General features: G+C 37.4%; 1 protein-coding gene across 2 annotated transcripts in view; it reads left to right on the top strand.

Annotated features, from left to right (window-relative positions):
* The window catches only part of xpo6 (exportin 6), a 47,458-nt gene that overhangs the window by 10,875 nt on the left and 11,851 nt on the right, over positions 1–24,732 (top strand). For both annotated transcript variants that reach the window (XM_062037069.1, XM_062037070.1), the window contains 11 exons: positions 977–1,174; positions 11,182–11,341; positions 11,469–11,546; positions 15,251–15,773; positions 16,239–16,365; positions 18,769–18,878; positions 18,984–19,092; positions 19,191–19,283; positions 19,423–19,492; positions 19,589–19,748; positions 22,333–22,425. In XM_062037069.1, the coding sequence (XP_061893053.1) occupies positions 977–1,174; positions 11,182–11,341; positions 11,469–11,546; positions 15,251–15,773; positions 16,239–16,365; positions 18,769–18,878; positions 18,984–19,092; positions 19,191–19,283; positions 19,423–19,492; positions 19,589–19,748; positions 22,333–22,425 (1,721 nt within the window). The remainder of the gene's footprint in view (positions 1–976; positions 1,175–11,181; positions 11,342–11,468; positions 11,547–15,250; positions 15,774–16,238; positions 16,366–18,768; positions 18,879–18,983; positions 19,093–19,190; positions 19,284–19,422; positions 19,493–19,588; positions 19,749–22,332; positions 22,426–24,732) is intronic.

Raw genomic sequence — 24,732 nt, 5'->3', positions numbered from 1 at the left:
TAATATTCAGCTTTTCGAAGCTAAAAAAAATAGAAGCTAACCTAGCTACGTAGCCAACGTGATAGCATAGCAGTCTCAAATGCAGATAGAAACTAAATTTAAAAAAAACCCTGACTGGATGGATAGACAGAAGATCAAAAATACTATTAAACCATGAACATGTAAATACACGATTAATAATATTCAGCTTGGCGAAGCTAAAAAAACAGAAGCTAACTTAGATGCGGCGGCGGGCTTACTCACTGTAGTGCGTCTGCTATCCTGCTCAAAACACAACACCACCTCCTGGTGTTGGTGTTGCTGTAGTCCGCCGCTCCACCGATCGCACCTACAACTTTCTTATTTGCAGTCTCCATTGTCCATGAAACAAATTGCAAAAGATTCACCAACACAGATGTCCAGAATACTGTGGAATTTTGTCGAAGAAAACAGAGGTATTTGAATTGGGTCCAAACACTTCCCTTGACCTCGTGACGTCACACGCATACGTCATCATACCGCGACGTTTTCAAGCGGAAGTTTCCTGAGAAGTTTAAAATTGCACTTTATAAGTTAACCCGGCCGTATTGGCATGTGTTGCAATGTTAAGATTTCATCATTAATATATAAACTATCAGACTGCGTGGTCGGTAGTAGTGGGTTTCAGTAGGCCTTTAAGGATCTGCCAATATTATTTCAGAAGAATATGCTGCAAAAAAGTTTGTCTCCCAAGTTTTCAACTAAACTCTACAATTAAATCGCCCTGCTCTACAGTTTTAATTTGATATCTGATGTATGCATGAAAAGGCATAATTCATTTAAGGCTGTGTTCTTATTTCCAGATTAGGCTTGGTTAAAATAAGTTTGTTCTAGTGGATACTAGATAGGCTATCATTTAGACCCTGCAGTGCACCAAACTAGTGGCCTGATACGCTGAAGTGCTCTGAAGGACATATTTCCCTCATTTGAGTAATCGCGATGTCCTTTCGACTTTCAGAACCTGGTCAACAAGATGTGGATTGGAGTTGCGTCGCAGGACAAAATGGAGATTCGTAACTGTTTGCCCAAACTCCTACTTGAACAGCACAAATCTGTGCCATATTTCATCCGAAACAAACTGTGTAAAGTCATCGTGGACATCGGTCGCCAAGACTGGCCGATGTTCTATCACGATTTCTTCACAAACACGCTTCAGGTAAGTCCTGCTGTTATGCAGACTTTTACCAGCAACTCACAGGCTGTCTCAGAAGCAGACAGTCCAGAAAATGTACTGTATATGTATATATGTGTGTGTGTGTGTATATATATATATATATATATATATATGTATGTATGTATGTATGTATGTATGTATGTATGTATGTATGTATATATATATGTGTAGATATATATGTATGTATATTTATGTGCTCTTTGGTGTAAATTTTGCTCCACAATTACGTTTATAGCACGTTTTTCTGAGTCTGTCTGCCAGATGTTTGATTCTGGAGGCGTTAAAATGAAACCAAGTCCCACTCTTTAGCAAAATTTTAGAATGTATCTTTTGAAACAGGGTTTCTAAAAGTCAGTTAATGGATTTTGCTAAAGTTAATGCCTAAATGGCATTATAAAGCATTAAATACCTCAATACGGCAATCAATAAAACGATAAATGAAAAGGAACTTAATAACATTGCTGTCATCGATAAATTGCTATGTCTGTCTGTGTGTTTCTTTTCTTGAGTTGATTTGGTCTTGTAAGGTCCGAAAGCATGACAAGCACTGCCTCCACAGCGGACACTCCGCTGAAAGGCAAAATCAAACGGCTTTGCCATTCTTTAGTCACTGTAAACTTGAAGTTCTTAACTCTGTCACCATGTCATGGTAATGAGGAAGCTGAGCTTGTTTCATACACAATTCCTTTATTTCAGTCGTCTCCAGTTCAACACACATGAGCTAACTTGAAAAATATTAGCAACTTTCGTGATGCAGGCAATTGACCTATAGTGGCCTAGGATGGACAACCAAGGCAATTCTCACAACAGACCTCAAGTCTTAATTTCTGACATTCCCACAGTAAATGAATGAGGTCCTTTAGCTGCCTGACACTTTATACATAACTTGCTATCTATTGTACCCATTTCAAACAACTGAGGGTGTAAAGTATTCAAGATGTTTAATTGACACAGCTTATATGTAATGCATCTAAAGGGCTTATTGGCACTTTTCTCAAATATCATTCCATGAAATGTATTTTTCTAAAATATTCAAATCAATCATCCATTTCCCAACATAGGCATCATTTGCATTCCTAGTATGATGTTCATTTATTATTCCATGAAACCTTTTAAACGATTTATTTTAATTGTGTCCTGATTATAAAACATATCCTCCAGTTTGTGGCTATTATAAGGCATATTTTCATAGGATATGCATTTTTACAGCATGTCTTTAAAAAGATAACATTTAAAAAAAAAAAAAAAGACTTCTGGATAGATTATATTGACCAACTAATTCAGAATTGGATGTTTATTTTGAGGGCTTAAGTGAAGTTCCCCTTGAATCATTTTGATAGAAGGTACAGCGTGATGATTGGCAGGCAGAACATTTTAATTGGATATTGTCTACGGCCGGTGCACAAAGTCAGAGCACTGTATGCTTGGAATGTTAACACCCTGTGAAGGTGCTCATGCTGTGGCGAAAGTGAGAAAATGAATACATGTTGGGAAAATAAGAAACTGCAAATTTCAGCAAAAGTGGCTGTCTGGCTGTCTTTTCAAAACTTGGTTAAAACCAGACGATTGTAAACCCAGAGGCGTTCTGCAGCATGTTCAGAAATACCTCCAAATCAATGCATTGAAATCAAACATGCTAATAGCACAAGTCAGCAATTTAAAGCAGTTAACTGTGCCACTTCTGGTGTTGCCACTAAAAATGTCAGTTGTTGCTACCATTACAGAAAAATAAATAAATAAAAATACATTGTCAGATGAAACAGTCTAACGAGCCAAATCTAAGTCACTAAAGAGTAGCAGTTAATGTAAACTTTTGAACTATTCAAGATTATCATTCTCAAAAGCTTCCAGTTGTGTGTATTCAGACAATTGTAAGCTTTTGACTACATTTAATAACCATATGTGGTAGGACATGGGCATTTATTTTTTCATTAAAGGGGAACTATACTTTTTTTGGAATTTTGCCAATCGTTATGAGAGACATTCTAACATTTTAATAATCAGCTTGTTCTAGGTGGCAGCTAATGAGATCAATACCTTCTGCCACTAAATCACTTTGAAAATGCATCCAAAAACCACCAGCAATACTTCATTTGCGTTCCATAACCTGTATAAAAACCAAGCTGTAGCGACATTATTATTGTAAAAGCGAACACTGAGGAACTCTTTTTCTAGCATAGTAACATATCGTCTAGCGACAGCATGCTACGGCATTAGCCGTAAGCTATAATGATAAATGGGTTATACTTGTATAGCGCTTTTCTACCTTCAAGGTACTCAAAGCGCTTTGACAGTATTTCCACATTCACCCATTCACACACACATTCACACACTGATGGCGGGAGCTGCCATGCAAGGCGCTAACCAGCAGCCATCAGGAGCAAGGGTGAAGTGTCTTGCCCAAGGACACAACGGACTTGACTAGGATGGTAGAAGGTGGGGATTGAACCCCAGTAAACAGCAACCCTCCGATTGCTGACACGGCCACTCTACCAACTTCGCCTCCCCGTCCCCCATAAGCTATCTATGGCAAGAGTTAAGCTAGCTACTTCGTCAACAACTGAATGGCTTTTGAGTTTGTAATGCACAACACAATGAGATAAGACACCAATCTGTACTGACTGAAAAACATGAACAATCATTTTATAGTATCTCTAGAGTATTAACCTACGTTTCATGTTTTGTTAGTACACAACTAGCTCAACAGCATATGTACTGTAGTTCTAATAACAAGCATGCTATTCTGCATGTATCACGATCGATATTTGAACGTTTTTTTCATGTTTCTTTTGGGTAATCACGCCATTTCTGTCGGCATAGGTTATCTCCATGTTCCACATTTACAGCGCCAAGTCACGGCGACCTCACTCTCTCAGCTTCTGCAACGTTTCCCTCTCTGTTCGTGTTGGCTTCTATAACCAGTAGTTCATCCTCCGTATATTTAGGTTAAAAAAAGATAAGGTCGTGAATCCTCATTTGTCCAAAAATGTATTAGTTGTTTGTTTCCAAGTCTGCCATGATTAGAACACACAGGCTTGTTTCCGGAAGTAGGAAAACACATTTGTTGCCGGAAGTCGGAAGTGTGTTGCTATCGAAATGGAAATAAATGCTTAAAAAGACCAATACGGTAAATATATGGTTATGAACGTGTCTGTTTCTACAATATTTATATACTTACATCGTGTATATAAAATGTTGATGGAGGGTTTTGAAGTCTTTTTAGAGGGCTTTGAAGGTGGTGACTTCCATTAACTGCACCTTTCCAGCGTATTTTATTTTTAAAAATGCTAAAAAAAAAAAAAAAAAGACTTGTGTCCTTGTCTCTCTTCATGATTGTTAACAAACATTACAAAAAAGTGCAGTTCCCCTGTAAGTGGCATTAAAAAGCAATAGATTGGATGTATTGATGCCTGGAGAAACCCTGTAAATGTAAACCGCTTAAACTAGGGCTGTCATCCATTTGTTGACAGGCGATTAACAAGCATGCGTCCTTTCTGACTCTCAGACCTTTCCGTAAATGTGGCTGCGTTCACTAGTTACTGATGAGCTACGAGTGTGGACAAAGAAAAGGGTGCGTTATGGAAATACCATGTCCAAAGCCATGGCAAGTTGTTCTCTTAATAAGAAAAGACAATTTTTCGCTATGACTCATCTGCCGCCCGCTTGCATTCAGAGGTAGGAGGAGCTTCACTTCTGTGTTAAAGGCCTACTGAAATGAATTTTTTTTATTTAAACGGGGATAGCAGATCTATTCTATGTGTCATACTTGATCATTTCGCGATATTGCCATATTTTTGCTGAAAGGATTTAGTATAGAACAACGACGATAAAGATTGCAACTTTTGGTATCTGATAAAAAAAAGGCTTGCCCCTACCGGAAGTAGCGTGACGTAGTCAGTTGAACATATACGCAAAGTTCCCTATTGTTTACAATGATGGCCGCATGAAGTGAGAGAGATTCGGACCGAGAAAGCGACAATTTCCCCATTAATTTGAGCGAGGATGAAAGATTTGTGAATGAGTAAAGTGCAAGTGAAGGACTAGTGGGGAGTTGAAGCTATTCAGATAGGGAAGATGCTGTGAGAGCCGGGGGTGACCTGATATTCAGCTGGGAATGACTACAACAGTAAATAAACACAAGACATATATATACTCTATTAGCCACAACACAACCAGGCTTATATTTAATATGCCACAAATTAATCCTGCATAAAAACACCTGCGTGTTTGTTACGCTAGCTCCTAGCTCCTCTGCTAGCTCCTAGCTCCATAGAACACGCCAATACAATTCAAACACCTGATCAACACACACAATCACTCAGCCCAAAAGACCGTTCACCTAACCCAAGGTTCATAAAGCTTATATATTTTTAAAAAGTTACGTACGTGACGCGCACATACGGTCAAGCTATCAAATGTTTAGCAGCCAAGGCTGCATACTCACGGTACCTGATATTCAGCTGGGAATGACTACAACAGTAAATAAACACAAGACATATATATACTCTATTAGCCACAACACAACCAGGCTTATATTTAATATGCCACAAATTAATCCTGCATAAAAACACCTGCGTGTTTGTTACGCTAGCTCCTAGCTCCTCTGCTAGCTCCTAGCTCCATAGAACACGCCAATACAATTCAAACACCTGATCAACACACACAATCACTCAGCCCAAAAGACCGTTCACCTAACCCAAGGTTCATAAAGCTTATATATTTTTAAAAAGTTACGTACGTGACGCGCACATACGGTCAAGCTATCAAATGTTTAGCAGCCAAGGCTGCATACTCACGGTACCTGATATTCAGCTGGGAATGACTAAAACAGTAAATAAACACAAGACATATATATACTCTATTAGCCACAACACAACCAGGCTTATATTTAATATGCCACAAATTAATCCTGCATAAAAACACCTGCGTGTTTGTTATGCTAGCTCCTAGCTCCTCTGCTAGCTCCTAGCTCCATAGAACACGCCAATACAATTCAAACACCTGATCAACACACACAATCACTCAGCTCAAAAGACCGTTCACCTAACCCAAGGTTCATAAAGCTTATATATTTTAAAAAAGTTACGTACATACGCAAAAAAAAGTTGCGCACATACGGTCAAGCGATCAAATGTTTAGAAGCCAAAGCTGCATACTCACAGTAGCACGTCTGCGTCTTTGTCATCCAAATCAAAGTAATCCTGGTAAGAGTCTGTGTTGTCCCAGTTCTCTACAGGCGTCTGTGTATCGAAGTCAAAAGTCCTCCTGGTTAGAGTCTCTGTTATCCGAGTTCTTCCATCTTGACTGCATCTTTCGGGAATGTAAACAAAGAAGCGCCGGCTGTGTACTGTTGTTGCTGACTACATTCGAAAAATACGTCCATTTCGCACCGACAACTTTCTTCTTTGCTTGCTCAGCTTCCTTCTCCATAATGCAATGAACATGATTGCAACAGATTCACGAACACAGATGTCCAGAATATTGTGGAATTATGAAATGAAAACAGAGCTTTTTCGTATTGGCTTCAATGTGGAAGGCATACCCGTGTTCGCCGGGCTACATCACGCGCATACGTCATCCTCAGAGGCGTTTCGAACCGGAAGTTTAGCGGCAAATTTAAAATGTCACTTTATAAGTTAACCCGGCCGTATTGGCATGTGTTATAATGTTAAGATTTCATCATTGATATATAAACTATCAGACTGTGTGGTCGGTAGTAGTGGGTTTCAGTAGGCCTTTAAGATTACAGTAAAGGTGCATTGATTACATAGCATGTAGATTGTTACTGTAGCTGGTTTAGTAAAATGGCATTAAAGCTAAGCAGAAATGAATGACGGTGGGCAGGAAGTCGTAAGGCACTGTTTTATTGTAAAGTAGGCCTAAGCAATATGGCCTAACAATAAAAAAACGGATTGCAAGTAAATGTTCCAAACAAGCAGTTAATATATTTGTTGCAACAAAAAATAAGGAATTAGCCCCAAAATTTATCAAAAATGGATGCTTTAGTGTAGCTGCAATCGACTCGCGAGACTCAACCAATGGTACTACTACTCAGTGGCCTAGTGGTTAGAGTGTCTGCCCTGAGATCGGTAGGTTGTGAGTTCAAACCCCGGCCGAGTCATACCAAAGACAATAAAAATGGGACCCATTACCTCCCTGCTTGGCACTCAGCATCAAGGGTTGAAATTGGGGGTTAAATCACCAAAAATGGGCGACACTGCTGCTGCCCACTGCTCCCCTCACCTCCCAGGGGGTGAACAAGGGGATGGGTCAAATGCAGAGGGCAAATTTCACCACACCTAGTGTGTGTGTGACAATCATTGGTACTTTAACATTAACTTTAATCAAGCTGGTGGCCACTATTTGGTCTACTTGTAGTCATATTGATTTATGGCCACTATAGGCGAAGGATGGTCTCTTATACAAATAAATGTATTACCGGGTATTTAATTTGATGTCAGTGATTTATAATTTTAAATCACTTTTTTTTTTTCATTTAAGGTAAATAGTACTTTTTAACCACTATTTCGCAGCATTTTAACCCAATTACAGAAGTCAAACAAGTTTGCAATGGTAAATCTTAGATTATCTTATTTTAGGGATTTAACTTAACTTATTTTGTATTACTAAGACTGTTTCGTAACCGTCTCCAATAGAATAAGTTGGTAATCTGGCAAGGTGGCTGCTGTTTTTAACTGGGCTGCTGTTTTTAACTGTCCTTCTACATTTTGGGAAAACCGTTACTAAGAGTAGTATTACATTTACCTACCTTCAAATAATGTCCAACATTCTAACATAAAGAAGTGAAATAATGCTGTCATCTGAATGATACAAAGAGAATTTAACAATCTTTTAGTAAGTGAATTTGAACCAATTTGCTTAATTTTCTGGGATGTAAAGCAAATTAATTTGGTATATTGTGTAATTATATCCCATAAACGTCAATTTGTAATCCACTTGGTTTGTAATAATTAACACATTTTGATTGGCTGTCACATTGTAGAAATATTGATAGTTGTCATCCTTTTGTACCGTGTTATGTTTAATTATATCAAGAGTGTTGGTTTTTAATAATATTTAACACATTATTTTCAATTGGCTGTCACTATAGGACTATTGAAAATGTTCCTCTTTTTGTACAATGTTTAAACAAGTGTGAATGTCTACTTTTTGTTAGTCTTTTTTGTCTGTTCTTGTCTAATCCACTTAATTTTGAATAACAATTAACACATTATTTTTAATTGTAGTTTTCCTCGATGTGTACTTAGTGTTTTCCTTGTTTATCAAGATTCTTCTTCTTTGCACTTTGTGGCACCTATTATAAAATTATATTTAATTTGACGTTATGTTTTAATTATATCAGATTAGTGTAGTCTATTCCAGTTGTTTTTTAATAATTAACACATTCTTTTTGATTGGCTGTCACCACATTGTAGGAATATTGATAGTTTTCCTCTTTCTAATTATTGTTTACATGTTTAATGTACATATCATGAATTTAAATTGCATTAGAAGTGTATTTTAAAAGTATTTCAGGGGTGTATCCCCCTAGTGATACTAAAAAATAGAATTACAAATGTTTATTGTCATTGTACAACAACGTGTACAACAACATTTAGTTGAAAAGTTGCACTTAAAAGTTAAAGTACCACGGATAGTCTCACACACACACTAGGTGTGGTGAAATTATCCTCTGCATTTGACCCACCCCTTGTTCCACCCCTTGGTAGATGAGGGCAGTAGCCGCACGCTGGAATCATTTTTGTGATTTAACCCCCAATTTCAACCCTTGATGCTGAGTGCCAAGCAGGGAGGTAATGGGTCCCATTTTTTTTATAGTCTTTGGTATGACTCGGCCGGGGTTTCAACTCACGACCTACCGATCTCAGGGCGGACACTTTAACCACAAAGCCACTGAGCAGGTTAAACCTTTTACAATGTTTAAAATTGTAAAAACAGTGTATGGTGACTTTATAGGTCTTTGAGACCATCATGCACGGTTTAATTATTGCTTTTTTTCCAAAAACTAACATAGTTTGTTTGTATACTGTATGTTCTACACAAGCAAATAATAGTTTTTGATTTGTGAGTATTTTAGAGCGCCTCTTTTTTAACCCAAACTCTTACCTAAAGCAATAATAATATTCCAAAATATTTTTGCAGTCTAATTTTCAATGTTGTGAAGTACTAGACAGTACTTTGTCCAAAATATCAAATGTTTTATTACTCTTTAGTAGCATAGCAATCTGCTGAGTGTCTCCCACATTTCGTAATTGAATAAATGAACAATTTTTAAGGCGATTCATTACAGTAAAGGGCTTTTGTTCCCTGCTGAACACTACAAACTATAGTATCTATCTACCTGTGTGCATATACACATTAGAATGGCCTTTTAAAAGTGTAATTAACAAACAAATGTTTTCACCATAGTTAGCAATATAACTCAAACAATTATGGATACATTTTGATATTTGTAGGATATGTCCAAAAAAACCAAACATTTCCTCTCATCTACTATGAACACACTTCACTTCCTGCTTACGGCGTTCCACGCCCCCCCACCTTGTCAACCCCGTGCTGCATTGAGGATTCTGGAAGATGTCATTTATTTTCAGACCTGGCCAACCCTGAAGTGCCAGGAAAAAAACTACACAAAGTGTTTGTTTGATACCGTCATGGCGCGTCACAGCTTTATTGTGAAGACTTTGAAATCGTAATACCACTGTATCTACAATACCGTTACACCCCTACTTATTAATGATGAAAAGTTATATCTGCGATTAATCGCGATTCATTTTGAGTTAACTGGAAACAAAATGTGATTAGTCACGATTACATTTTATCGTTTGACAGCCGTAGTTTAAATATATATCTTAAAGTTGTCACCGCTATTTTTTTCCCCCAGACACGGTCAAAAATAAATTTCATCAACATTTTATAGATTCACTCAGTCACAACATTCTAAAGAAAAAGTGCTGCTATGTGGATGTTTGTCATTGTACAAGTACAATGGCATTTTGTTTCGACACAAACTCGTTGACGATTAGACAAACAGTGTACAGGGTTACAGAAAAAGATCGCTGATGGGTCGCCATAAGGCGCCGAGTAAAAGATGGGAAAAAGGTAAACGCTGGGGGAGGATGAGTAAAAAAAAAAAAAAAACCTTAGACAATTCAGTAGCATGTTCTGTTTCAACATGAGCCAAAAAAATAACATTTTGATAGAAAAATAAAAGCAAAGACAAGGCCCCGTACAGTTAGGAAAACCTTCAAAATGCACAAGCTGTCTTTTTGCCGCCATGTTCCCACACAGCCAGATTGAAGGGAAATGTACCTGTGGTGAGAAGTATGCCTAGGTCTGTTCTTGTTTGGCTTGCTCTGCACTTTTAAAGACTGTTACTGTCATCATTGTTCCAACGAACGAAATATGTAGTGCTGTTAGACAAAAGCCTAAATTACCATTTTTCCACTAGATGGATTTATTTTTGTGGCTGTGGGAGGGAGCAGAAATAAAGACTGAATATGTTGGAATTGAAATATGAGAAGATGTATCCAAGCGGGCTTGTCTGGCGCGCCATACATTTCAGATGTAAACCTAATTTCGCTTAGTGTTACGATAATAAGTCTTTCTGTTGTTTTTATTTTAGATACAATTATTTATTTTGGTCATGGAAATTCAGTAAAATGTTTTGGAGAGATTTCATCATTGATAAAGTGTAAGAACCCGAAAATAACTATCTGATGTCTCAAGAACACAAAGGGAGTTGATTTGGAGAAAGTATTTCCACAAACTGAAGTTCAGTAAATAAACTCTCTCTTTTGTTTAGTATGTGAGGAAATTCATTATATTATTTATAATTTGACTTATTTTAATATGCTTTGTTTTCAACAAATTATAATTCTCCACCTCTACAGGGGACAGTGTATTGTCACATATTCACAAAATAATTTGCAACAATGTGAAAATGTATTCCTCTTTGTCATTTGTAGTTGGTCCAGTCCCCAGCTTTGGCACCTTTAGGCTTAGTAATGCTGAAAACCACATCTGAGGAACTTGCATGTCCTCGAGAAGACTTGAGTGTTGCCAGGAAAGACGAGCTGCGTAAACTGCTGCTGGATCAGGTACCGATGGTGCTTGGACTTTTGACCGGTAAGAGTAACCTTTTGTTTGTTCCCTTGGTGAAAATGCCATCCATTTGTCTAAAGTGTTGGATTATTGGCCATAATGGTGTAATAAATGAATGCTAACTGGATTCATGCCGCTGGTTGTTTTCCAGGCATCTTGGAGACTTACTGGGACAAGCACAGCATCATTGCTTCTACCCCGCCACCCTCACCCACCTCTGGAGAAAGTGGTGAGTTGATTGTCTCAAGGAATGATCATAATCACTATGGCATAAGCGTCAAAATCATGCCAAAATCTGCGCACACATAAAACAGTCTGTGCGTGCGTGTGCGATCTCACTGAGTTTGTTTCTTTCTCTTTTAATGCCTGCTGTCTCCTGGTCAGAACCAATCCACGGGAAATTGTCACTGTCAAACACTATCCCTTCTGAAAGGAGCGTTGTCTATATATACAAAATAACCCATTACATCATCATTCTTTATGAAAACGTGCTGAAAACAAAAACAATAAGACAAATCATACAAATTTGATCACATTGTGAGAGCATCACACTCACAACTCTGGCACTGTGACATCAGAGTGTTAACTTGCTAAAATTAGCTACCTTTTATCATTTGAAGTAGGTCTATATTAATGCGACGTTGCAATTACCTTGAGGGCTTTTATCTAGAAAAAACATTCTGTCAGTTGAAATAACTTACCTTTAAAGGCCTACTGAAATGAATTTTTTTTATTTAAACGGGGATAGCAGATCTTTTCTATGTGTCATACTTGATCATTTCGCGATATTGCCATATTTTTGCTGAAAGGATTTAGTATAAAACGACGATAAAGATCGCAACTTTTGGTATCTGATAAAAAAAAAGGTTTGCCCCTACCGGAAGTAGCGTGACATAGTCAATTGAACATATCCGCAAAGTTCCCTATTGTTTACAATGATGGCCGCCAGAAGTGAGAGATTCGGACCGAGAAAGCGACGATTTCCCCATTAATTTGAGCGAGGATGAAAGATTTGTGGATGAGGAAAATGCAAGTGAAGGACTAGTGGGGAGTGGAAGCGATTCAGATAGGGAAGATGCTGTGAGAGCCGGGGGTGACCTGATATTCAGCTGGGGATGACTACAACAGTAAATAAACACAAGACATATATATACTCTATTAGCCACAACACAAACAGGCTTATATTTAATATGCCACAAATTAATCCCACATAAAAACACCTAGGTGTTTGTTATGCTAGCTCCTAGCTACTAGCTCGAGCTAGTTATAGCTCGAGCAGGTTATATAGATGGGATCCCGTATATATAACCCGCCAATACAATTCAAACACCTGCCCAACACACACACTCACTCAGCCCAAAGAACCGTTCACCTAACCCAAGGTTCATAAAGCTTATATATTTAACCAAAGTTACGTACATGACACGCACGTACGGGCAAGCAATCAAATGTTTGGAAGCGTGCAGGTGGGACCTGATATTCAGCTGGGAATGACTACAACAGTAAATAAACACAAGACATATATATACCGTACTCTATTAGCCACAACACAACCAGGCTTATATTTAATATGCTACAAATTAATCCCGCATAACAAACACCTAGGTGTTTGTTATGCTAGCTACTAGCTCGAGCGGGTTATATAGACGGGATCCCGTCTATATAACCCGCCAATACGATTCAAACACCTGCACAACACACACACTCACTCAGCCCAAAGGACCGTTCACCTAACCCAAGGTTCATAAAGCTTATATATTTAACCAAAGTTACGTACGTGACACGCACGTACGGGCAAACGATCAAATGTTTGGAAGCGCGCGGGTGGGACCTGATATTCAGCTGGGAATGACTACAACAGTAAATAAACACAAGACATATATATACAACCACAACAAAACCAGGCTTATATTTAATATGCCACAAATTAATCCCGCATAACAAACACCTAGGTGTTTGTTATGCTAGCTCCTAGCTACTAGCTCGAGCTAGTTATAGCAAGCGATCAAATGTTTGGAAGCGCAGCTATGTACTCACGGTATCGCGTCTGTGTATCCAAATCAAAGTCCTCCTGGTTAAAGTCTCTGTTGTCCAAGTTCTTCGATCTTGACTGCATCATTCGGGAATGTAAACAATGAAACACCAGCTGTGTTGTGTTGCTGACTTCCCTCGCAAAATATCCCCTTCGCACCGACAACTTTCTTCTTTGCTTGCTCAGCTTCTTTCTCCATAATGCAATGAACAAATTGCAACAGATTCACCAACACAGATGTCCAGAATACTGTGGAATAATGAGATGAAAACAGAGCTATTTCGTATTGGCTTCGATGGGGAAGCCATACCTCTGTTAAACTGGCTACGTCACGCGCATACGTCATCATACCGAGACATTTCAAGCGGAAGTGTGGCGGGAAATTTAAAATTCCACTTTATAAGTTAACCCGGCCGTATTGGCATGTGTTGCAATGTTAAGATTTTATCATTGATATATAAACTATCAGACTGCGTGGTCGGTAGTAGTGGGTTTCAGTAGGCCTTTAATCAATCAATCCATCAAACTTTATTTGTAAAGCCCTTTACATTAGCTGTACCAAAGTGCTGGACAAAAGTTAAGCTGCTAATATGCTATTGTGCGTCCTCTTTTACTGATGTTTTCCTAAAGATGCTTAAAGAAATGTAGAAAGTGCATAAGGAAACATGGGCTATAGTGTCTATAGAACAAGAGATGGAAGGGCAGGAAAGTCCAGAAAAGGCAAATATTTTATATTTATTTTTTCCTCAGAATGTTAATATCAGTTTTGAAGTAATCATGGACCACAGTGACAAGAATATACCAAATAAGTGATCAAAATAATAATTTTACATGCCTTTATCTACGCTGTCCATGCAAGGAAATGGGCTCCAGTTCTGTAGCTGAGGTTACAAATCTACTCTGGCAATGGCAAGGGGGCGTTCGAAGTAGTTATCTACAGATTACTCAAAAGGTAATTGATATTATGGGAAATTACTGTCAGATTTATTTTTACGAGCAAAAAAATACATAAATTTTTTAGTGAAATGTCAGTCATCCAGGCGCTGTGGGTCCTTTATGTTAAAGACCTGAAGTTATATTGTTTGCGATTTTTGACATGTTCACATAACATCATGATGATTAACAATGTCATCGTTTAAAAGGTTGTAGTGTAACGCATGTATATTTAAGTAATAAATAACAAAATACACTATTAGGTTATTTTGTCTCAACTCTAATGTCCTTCAGAAGGGACACGCAGTTTGACAGTAACTGTTTTCCTCAGTTTATCTATGACCAGGATACAGTAGGCATTTAAAGTGACCAACCAGAAAGATGGGGAGTTGCTGCGCCATGTATTCAATGTGCCAAAAGGAAGGAATGCCGCACGCATAAAGAAACATGAAAAATACAGTGCGTGTGCAGCAAGGCCACTCACAGATTTTGGCACTATTTTGATGCCATATCGGTGTCCAAAACATTTTCCAGCAAGGACTGCATACGGAAAAATTTAAGGAAGTGGGGCCCACTTTGATGGATTTTGTACAATTAAGATGCTAAAACTAGTTCAACATATGCTAAGCTATCTGACCAAAACATCCTCATCTTAGCTTTGTGTTTTCGGAGAGACAGCAATAACTAATAATACAGCACTTTAGGTTAATGTCCCTTGAACTGGCTGACGCACATCAAAATTGGCGGTTTTGGACATAAACAACGAAAATAGCATTGCTTGCACATTTACGTGTAACAGCAGGAGAAAGAATAATGATAATGAAAAGTTTTTTAACCCAACAGCACAAAGTTGAAATAGTTTTACTCTATTTACATTGGCTCGAACAAGTACTTTTTATTAATAAGTACTGTAAGTACTAAGCAATGTACTGTTAACTGATCCTTTTTTTTTTTTTTAAATCTTCCAGTGGAACTTCTGGGCACATTATTTCAAGGCAGCCAGTTCTCTAAACTTCTCTGCCAGCCCATGGCAGCACTGGACAACGAGAGTCAGCAGCTGTGCTGTCTCGTTCTGGAGTGTTTAGCTCACCTGTTCAGCTGGATCCCTCTGTCCACGAGCATCACCCCGACCCTGCTGGCTTCAATCTTCCACTTTGCACGTTTTGGCTGCGATCTTCGGACAAAGGCCAAGTCGGTGTCCTTAATCTCCTCCACCTCTTCTTCTTCCAACGGGCAGCTCAATGCCGGGACAATACCGCCCACGTCAAATGGAGGAGGGCGACAAATTGAGGGCAGCAAGGTGGATCGTTCTCGCCTTGGCGTTCTCGCCATGACCTGTGTTAATGAACTGGTGTCAAAGAACTGCGTGCCAGTGGATTTTGAGGAGTACCTGCTGCGCATGTTCCAGCAGACCTTCTTTCTTCTGCAGAGGCTCACTCGCGAAAATAATGCTCATACGGTCAAGAGTCGCCTCCAGGAACTTGATGAGAGGTTTGTTTACAGGTTCACATGTGCCGACTGACGAGCCCTAAAAAATTTGATCTAATACAAGTCTACCACTGCTTAGTTTGATTGACAATAATTATTTCCACAATGTTTTTTCGTATGCTATGTGGCGAACAGCATCATACTGTTTGTAGAATTGTGGCTACCATGTGAGTTTGTTTGTTAAAACTAAATTATAAACATTTTGGGACTACAGTGGTAACCCCATAAACCCTCCTTGTTTATCCATAAAGTCATGTGTGCATCATGTCAGTCACATGTGTATTATTTTAACATCCTCTCTTTTTTAAGCACAACTTTCTTTTTCATTCATATTGTTGAATTTTACTCAAATACCAGTATTGGTGCTTCATTTATCTTAAAATGACCCAGTATTCTTGATAGCAGTCATACTTACCACATTGTCTTTAATAGCTTTGAACAAATGTTTCCCTTTTTTTTGTTCCACAGTTATTTGGAGAAGTTCACAGATTTCCTCTGCCTATTTGTCAGTGTCCACTTGAGAAGGATCGAGTCCAGTCCTCGGTTTCCAATTGTAGAGTTTCTTGCTTTGCTTTTCAAGTACACCTTCAACCAGGTAAGAACCCCTGCAAAGTCAAGTGTTTGTTCTTCTGTCTGAGGCTACATGTGCACATGTGCAAATATGCAGAACCAAACAACTCCGTGTCCTCCACAGTGGTCATATGTTTTTTTTGTCTATTTCTTTGTTCAGAGTTACACATTTTGGAAAAAATAGTCCTTTATGCAAGACACGAAAGTCAGATGCACAGGACGCTGGTTCTTAAGAGGGTATCGAGGACACTAAACAGCGCATTCAACCTCTTTATGGGAAATATGAGTGCAAAAAAAACATTGGAACAGTTGGCCGCAATAAAGTATTTGCACACTCTGCTGACTTCTAGCTTAAAATACCACATTAATAGCACAAAGAGAGTAAAGGGTCCACATTAATGTGGATAAATGTTGTTTGCACGTTAACATGAACGTGCTGTTTGCAACCTTTATGTGGCGCTAACTTTCAAAAGTATTGTAAGAATTATATCCCACCCTCATCCGATTGCGAGGACGTAAACTATGCCCCATGTAACACATGCATTTGTTGTCCCTCGCCACATTGCGCTTCAAATAGTACGGCTTCACCACATCGCTTATTTTTTTACAACGGATTCCCTTCCGTGATTGGTCATTTCTATGGACACAGAAATGACGTCACCTAAAATTCCGTTTACGGCACATAGTAATGTCGTAATTCAGCTCTGAGTGTGACACTTAAGATTCAGTCCTACACTTCGCTGAAAGTGTGAGTAAGACGCTTGATAACTAACTTTTAAGTGCAGCTTTCAGCGAATAATTTATTTACTCTTAAGTCAACTCTTAGCAGACTTCTTAGGAGTAATTCTAAGAAGCTTGATAAGTACGGCCCCTGAAGTTTTATTGGCCATTAGATGAGATCAAACCAATCAGATCATGCTGTTCAGTTTTGTGGTCACTGATTAGCTAAGCCTAAGGCAGTGTTTCTATATTGGATTAAAAGAGTGTAAAGGTAACTAAGGGGTGTTATTTAATGTCTAGAAGGCTCTCATAATGTTGAAAAATGTATTCAGAAGTTAACAACCAGTTTGTTATGCTCTAGCTATGAAAATATTTTGATTCCTACTTGGTCATGTCCAGAACCAATTGACAGCGATAAACGAAGGCTTACTGTAGTTTGTTTGTTGTCAGCTAATGGCAGAGTTCTGACAAAGTTTAACTACTATTGTTGGTTATCATTGAATGTTTAGCTTATCGTAACAACAACATGACTGTGAATTGTTGGTTGCTTCTCTGCGCAACAAGATAGTGGTGAGTGACGGCCTGAATGCTAGACTTTTTTTCCTCAGGCCAAAGAGAAAATTATATTCAATATCATTTGTAATTGTGAAAAATACACATAGTTTAAAAAAATAGGATCTATGAAACTACTAATGGTAACATAGGCTAGCTGGTGGTGCCCTTGGTATATATTTCAAGTTGCAAACACATCCCTTAAGTGCATATATATTCTCTTTCTTGAGTGTCTATGCTCATGCAAAACGAAACATGATTAATATAGATTAAAAATTGATAATATTTAATCGAAGTTAATTCACAGAAATCTTGTGATTAATCTGATTAAACAGTTTATTTTGTTTGACAGCACTAATTTTCATATTTACCTCACAGTTCAGGCAGCTATGAAGTTTAGTATGATAATATACAGCATTTTTACTACGTATTTAGCTTTGAGTGACGCTTGTTTCTCTTCCTCTAGAGTAGTTATTTTCAAATAATGAGATGGGTGCAGTGCGTGTGACCCCCGGGAACATGTTTTATTGTTATAATTCAGTATCATGCTTCGAGTAGCTGTGCTCTATAGAACATGCTCATTGTAGCCATTAATCCTGACTTCATTTTGATTAAAAATTAAAATCAGCACATTCAATTCTTCAATATTCATTTTTATTTTGTAGGTTGTTTTATATATTGTTAATTTTGCTGATCAATTTGATAGTATTATTTGAGTTTATTTAATTTAATTTTTCAGAGTCCGATGGTTCAAGTCGGTCAAAAAATGTTCGTAGTTTAAATAAGGATTACATATTTGTTTCATTTCAGGAGAATTGATGCATTTTTAATCTTTTCTGTTGTAGACTAAAAGCAATATTAATAAAGTTATTCTTTGTTGTAAGTTATTCTATATTTATGTTGTCTTTTTTTGTTTTCTTGAATGTTAAGTCTGCAAAGTTCTGCAGAGGTGTACTTAGGATAACAATTCATAGACAAATGAGAAATGTTTTCTTCTTCTTGGTGGGCATAAAAATAATTTAGAAGCACAGTTTTACAATTAGATACCCATGTTACATACTCATGTACACACCGTGTTATTGGTATTTGTACATTAATTTAGGAGGGCCAATAAATGTCACAAAATGTTTCTAATGTTTTTTATGCTGTTTTTCAGCCAACTCATGAGGGCTACTTTGCCTGTTTGGATATATGGAGTGTGTTTTTGGATTTTCTTACAACAAAAATCAAAAGCAGACTAGCCGACCGAGAAAGTGTTCTCAACAGGTAACTTGAGTCCAAAAAACACTTTCACCATCCGTTCAGCCATTCTTCACCAATCACAGTCTAATAGTCCTAATTATGGCTGCTTGATTTGTTGTATTGTTCCAGGTACAAAGATGCCTTAGTCCTTTTGTTGAGAGAAGTTCTGAATCGCATCCAGTTCCGATACAATCAAGCTCAATTGGAAGAGCTGGATGATGACACTCTGGATGATGATGTAAGAACACTTACATGTTTTATCTTTACAAAAAGCATTTTTTATAGCCTAATCTTTTCACTTCAATGCCTTAATCTCATTTTGTTTGGTAACCATAGCAACAGACCGAATGGCAAAAGTACCTGCGTCAGAGTCTAGAGGTTGTTGCTAAGGTGATGGAGCTGCTCCCTTCCCATGCCTTCTCTGCTTTGGTAAGAAATCTAAACTTAAAAAAATGACAATAGCTGTTAAGTTCAATCATGTAAAATGGGAATATTAACAGTTTAGTTTAGCCATGTATATTAAAGTTCATATTTAAACTTTACCTGGTTTTTTTTTCCTCCTCACAAGTTTCCCATTCTTCAAGAAAACCTGGACGTGTACCTAGGGCTGCAGCAGTTTATCGTCACCACTGGCACAAGTAAGAATTGCCAGTCAGTTACGTCATTGTGATTGGGCTTGGTCTAATCCCTGGGATGAACATGTTATAATGAACTACACGGTGTTGTCATTTCAGACCGGAGACTAAACATCACTGCTGAGAATGACTGCCGTCGACTTCACTGTTCTCTCAGGGACCTCAGTTCTCTTCTCCAAGCGGTCGGACGCTTGGCCGAACATTTCATCGGGGAGATTTTTGCTACGCGTTTTACTGATGCCGTTGCAGTGGTTGAGAGGTAAATTGGAGCTCAGCCTTCTAGAATCTAAAAACATGATTTGGTTGTTTTTTGGACTAAAGCTGCGTTGTCCAAATGAGTTGTCCCGATACAAATATTTTGATACCGGAACTAAAATGTATTTTAAAACGTTTTGATACTTTTCAAAATAAATGGGACTACAAAAAAATTTCATATTGGCTTAATTTTAACAGACAATCTTAGGACACATTCAATATAGAATAGAATAGAATAGAATACATCTTTATTGTCATTGTACCTTCTACAACAAAATTGCAAGCAAAACTAATTTAGTGCAAATTCATAACACATAAAAACATAAGAACATAGATAAATAGATAAAAATACCAAGCACACAGCTCACATGCACAGTCATTATTGTCGTCTTGTGTTCAGCGACACTATTGCTCTCAGGTAAAAAGTGTTTTTAAGTCTGTTTGTCCGGCATTTTATTGTCCTGTATCTCCTGCCCGAGGATATATATATATATATATATATGTTTCTTATTGCATTTAAAGAACAATGTTAGAAGATTATAATAAACATTTTAATGCGTTAAACACTCTAGGCTTTTCCCTCTGCACTCAAAGAACAATTTAAAAGTGTATAACATGTATAGCCTGCCATAATCTAGGATAAGGTTAGACTAGAATAGACAGCTTTATTGACATTGTATCCAATGCTTCATGATGTATGGTTGCCATTCTTGGTCTGTGCTTTACGACAAATATAAATTGGTAAATACTAAAAATAATACTATGGCTAAAAGTACACAGATAAGACATGTAGCAGGTAAAACACACATTTTTAAAGATAAAACTGAAATTGTAGGAATAAGTAACAAAATTCAGTCATATTCACTTGCATTGGTTTATCTTACGTGGGCATTTTGACTGTGCTAAAAATCCAACCAGCTGTGTGTGTGTGTGTCTGTATCTGTATGTGGAGCCGGGTAGCTAGTTAACTGTATTACCTGTCACTTTTTAAAATTGTTTAGTTAAATTGTTTAGTTAAGTTTGAAGCAAAGGTGTTAATACTTTGTCAGTTGGCACATTTGGCAAGTCATGTTTTAAAGCCCATGTGTTTAAAACTTAATGTTTATTGATAGTTTTGAAGCCCAAAAACCTCCATATTGCGCCTCACACACACTTTTTTTTTTAAACCAGACGAATTGCGGAGGTTTTTTTGCCATTTTTCCACCCTACACTGTTACTGTTTGTAAGCGCTTTGTGTGCTTTTTGGCACACTCAACATCATGCGTCTCAGGTCTACGTCACCGCCGCACGGCAGCATGCAGATGGGGGAAAAAAAGTTCTGGTGTTTTTCAAAGGCTGTATAGTATGTTTTTTTAATTCATTAGTACCGCGCTACTTTATTAGTGCCGATATACCGTACAACCCTGGTCCAAACATTGAAGGAAAAAATTGAAAAGATGCGTGGGCCATTTTGATACATGTTGTACATTAAACATATTAAAACCAATTCAATTCAAACAACTTTATTAACCCCTCAAAGGGCAATTCATTTTGAGCTGCAGGTTGTCGTGGTTCGCAAAGCACACAATTAATATATGCTATACAATCTGAACCAAACATCCACTCTATACCTATCTTTTTGTGATTGGTAACAAAGCAAATCATTGTAATACCTCATCCCAAACTCTTTGAAATAATTGATTTATTCTTACTATTCCTTACTGATATTATTATTATTAATCCACCAACTAAAGAGGACCTAATTTACAATTTCTTGCTAGGGATTTGTACATAAAATGGGACGCAATCATTTTCAGCCATCTTAGTTGTCCGGTCCAATTTATGGGGGTGTCACTTCCTGATTTACTGAGCTGCCCGATCCGTTTGCACATGTGACACATTTGCAACACATTCACACATGACAACTTCTTACCGTACTTGTACAGAGTTGGAGTCGTAACAAATATTACAAAAACCACAACGTATGTGCATTTGTGTATTTGGCTATTGATGATCATTTTTCGAAAACTTCAATTATTAGCTATAAATCTAAAATATTATTTAGTTAACGACAATGTAACCACCAATAAATATGTCACACAGAGTAAAAGTTAAGATGAAAATGTCAGCTTCAAATTTGAATAATGAAAAATGTGCATGGACAAGTTGATGCTTTTGTGAACCATTGTTTAAAAAAAAAAAGTAAAATGCCTATTTCGGAAAAACTCAATCAAGTAGTAAACTGAAGTTGCTGAGTTTGACACACATGCAGCTTAGTAAATCGGGCATTGGTGGGCGGATTTAGGCTGGTTCCATTTTTCTACTTTTTTTTAATACTTTTTTTGTGTAAGGTTCTAATCTAGGACGTGTTTATTTTGTCTGTAGATTGTGTCGCAGGCCAATAAAAAATGAGCCGCAGGCCACAGATGGCCCCCAGGCCGCACTTTGGGCACCCCTGGACTTAAGTAACAGCTGTTGTAAATACTACAGTTGAACTATTGCTTGTGTGTTACCTATTTAGTGTTCTTTCTGTCCATGTTTGTGTTGTCAATTTAATGAATTTTTGTAATATCATTATTTATATACAATTTCTACTATTTTAATTTCAGGCTTGTTGAAGTGACTTGCTACGGCTCTCAGACCAGCTTGTACGACCTGGAGACCGTTGTGCCTTCTGTACTCAAACCAGACCTCATAGATGTGTAAGTATTTACAGTAGCATTAATCTGTCAACACTTGCAAAGTTGGTGTTAATTTAAAACCAGTCACAAGTATTTTGCTTTGTGTTTTGTGGATTTCCAAGGGACTGTTTGTAATGACAATTATGTGCTTGTTTGTTGTGTTTTGTGCTTTGAATCTGTTCTGTTGCAGAAAGGTGTTAATCATTCTCCTATGTCTATCGAAGATTTTTTGTAGCTTTTCATTGTAAACTCAACTGTTTAAGAAATGTATACTCGGAGTAGAATTTCTGAAAAAAAAAAGTGCACTTAATTAACTGTTAGGGGAATAAAGGGTCCACAATGTAAATATGTCATGAGATCAATCCAATTTAAGCTACATGCCAGAATGTGCTTAGCATGTGTGTGCATGTTCTTAGTGAAAGTAATTTGGGAATGCAATTGATATTAATGCTTTAGAACAGAACTATTCAACTGGTGGCCGGGGGGCTGGATCCGGGCCGGGCCTGCCACCATACTGGTCCTGAGTTCAGTTCAAAACTTGGGAGACTATAGCGGACAATTGTATTTTAGATAGTCATCTTGTCCAGGGTGTACCCTGCTTTCCGCTCGAGTACAGCTTGGATAGGCTCCAGCGACCCCAAGAGGGACAAGCGGTAGAAAATGAATGGATGTAAGTGCTATTTTCTAAATACATTTGTTACTGAAGTACAGCAAATACAAATGTCAACTGCAGAAACTGCTGGTTCTTAAATATAATATAATAAATTAATAAAGTAAGAAGTCTGGCCCACCGGTCCTTAGATTTATGGATATGTGGCCCCTAAATGGTAATTGCGTTATACTTGTATTGCGCTTTTCTACTTTCAAGGAACTCAAAGCGCTTTGACATTATTTCCACATTCACCCATCACACACACATTCACACACATTCGTGGACCCCGACTTAAACAAGTTGAAAAACTTATTCGGGTGTTACCATTTAGTGGTCAATTGTACGGAATATGTACTTCACTGTGCAACCTACTAATAAAAGTCTCAATCAATCAATCAAACACACTGATGTTGGGAGCTTTTGAAGCTCACTGAGATGAAGACTATTTTAAGTCTCACGTGACGTCACAAAGGATGATGGTTTTTACTCCATCCAGCACGTTTTAGGCATATTTTGTATATATTTTGAAGCATTCGCTGTATTTTAAATTAGTGCTGTCAAAGGATTTAAAAAAAAAAAAAATCCACTCTATTGAATCTTGCCATGAATTGCAGTAAATGAATTGCTTACATGATTTAAATGTAATTTTAGAAAGACCTAAACATTTTGACACAAATGCAATTTTATTGTCAGCCTTATTTGAAAATGTTTTATTTGAACGCACGTCATTTATTTGCTCAAAACTTGGGAATTATTTATATAAAGAAAAGTCGGTGTGTATTTGGAGGTAGAGATGGGATTCGTGGCTCTTAGAAGAAAGCCATATCTCGAGGAGACATTCCTTTTAAAGAACCGTTCAAAAAACTGGCTCGTTAATTCTTTTTTTTTTGTTAAACTTTTTTTTTTTTATCACGGAAACATTTACTGGTAGCAGTCATAAGACAGAAAGATATGAAACAGAATAATTTTAATTTAAACTAATATCACTTTATTGGTAGGAATTATTCTGAAATAATGGGTATATTTTTTATTTTTGTTTTCATTGTAAACACATGCTTTGACTATGACATAATTACTTACAATTTTCCCACACCCTAAAAACTTTGTTGCACAAGAGCATTTTAGCAGTACAGAAAAAATACACAAATGAGTAATAATAAAACCTATGTATGCATATAAAAAGTATAAATAAAACTACAATAAAAATGACAAAATATGAATACAGAATTGTACAGTACTACCCTACCTGGTGTTTGTACGCTTTTCATACTAGAACAATGAACTACAAAAGTGGATAACAATAAGTGGAAAAAAAAATGTTTACAAGTAAAATTAATAAAGTGAATCCAAATGCTGCTATGTTTTCTTTGACTCTTGACTCATTTTATAGTCCAGTTGCCAGTTGGGTGACGCTGTGTCTGTATGTGCAAAAAAATTTATAAAAACACGCTTTCAAACGAATGTATTCGTAATGTTCACTTGAAAGAGTCGTTTAAAAAGGCTTGACTTGTTCGCGAACCTCAAATCTCCATTTGGAAGCAAAATTTGCCAATGAACACATCGGCCCTCGAGTCCTCTTTTCACTATTGTCTGCATTGGCCTGATCACTGACCATGTAGCAACCACGTCACCTTTCATGTACCATTTGTGATTAAGGTAAAGAAGCATCTGTGGCC

Source organism: Entelurus aequoreus, linkage group LG25 (genome assembly GCF_033978785.1).
Source record: "Entelurus aequoreus isolate RoL-2023_Sb linkage group LG25, RoL_Eaeq_v1.1, whole genome shotgun sequence".
In the NCBI taxonomy this organism is placed as follows: domain Eukaryota; kingdom Metazoa; phylum Chordata; class Actinopteri; order Syngnathiformes; family Syngnathidae; genus Entelurus; species Entelurus aequoreus.
Note: the sequence above shows the minus strand (reverse complement) of the source record. Positions and strands in the feature narration are given on the sequence as shown.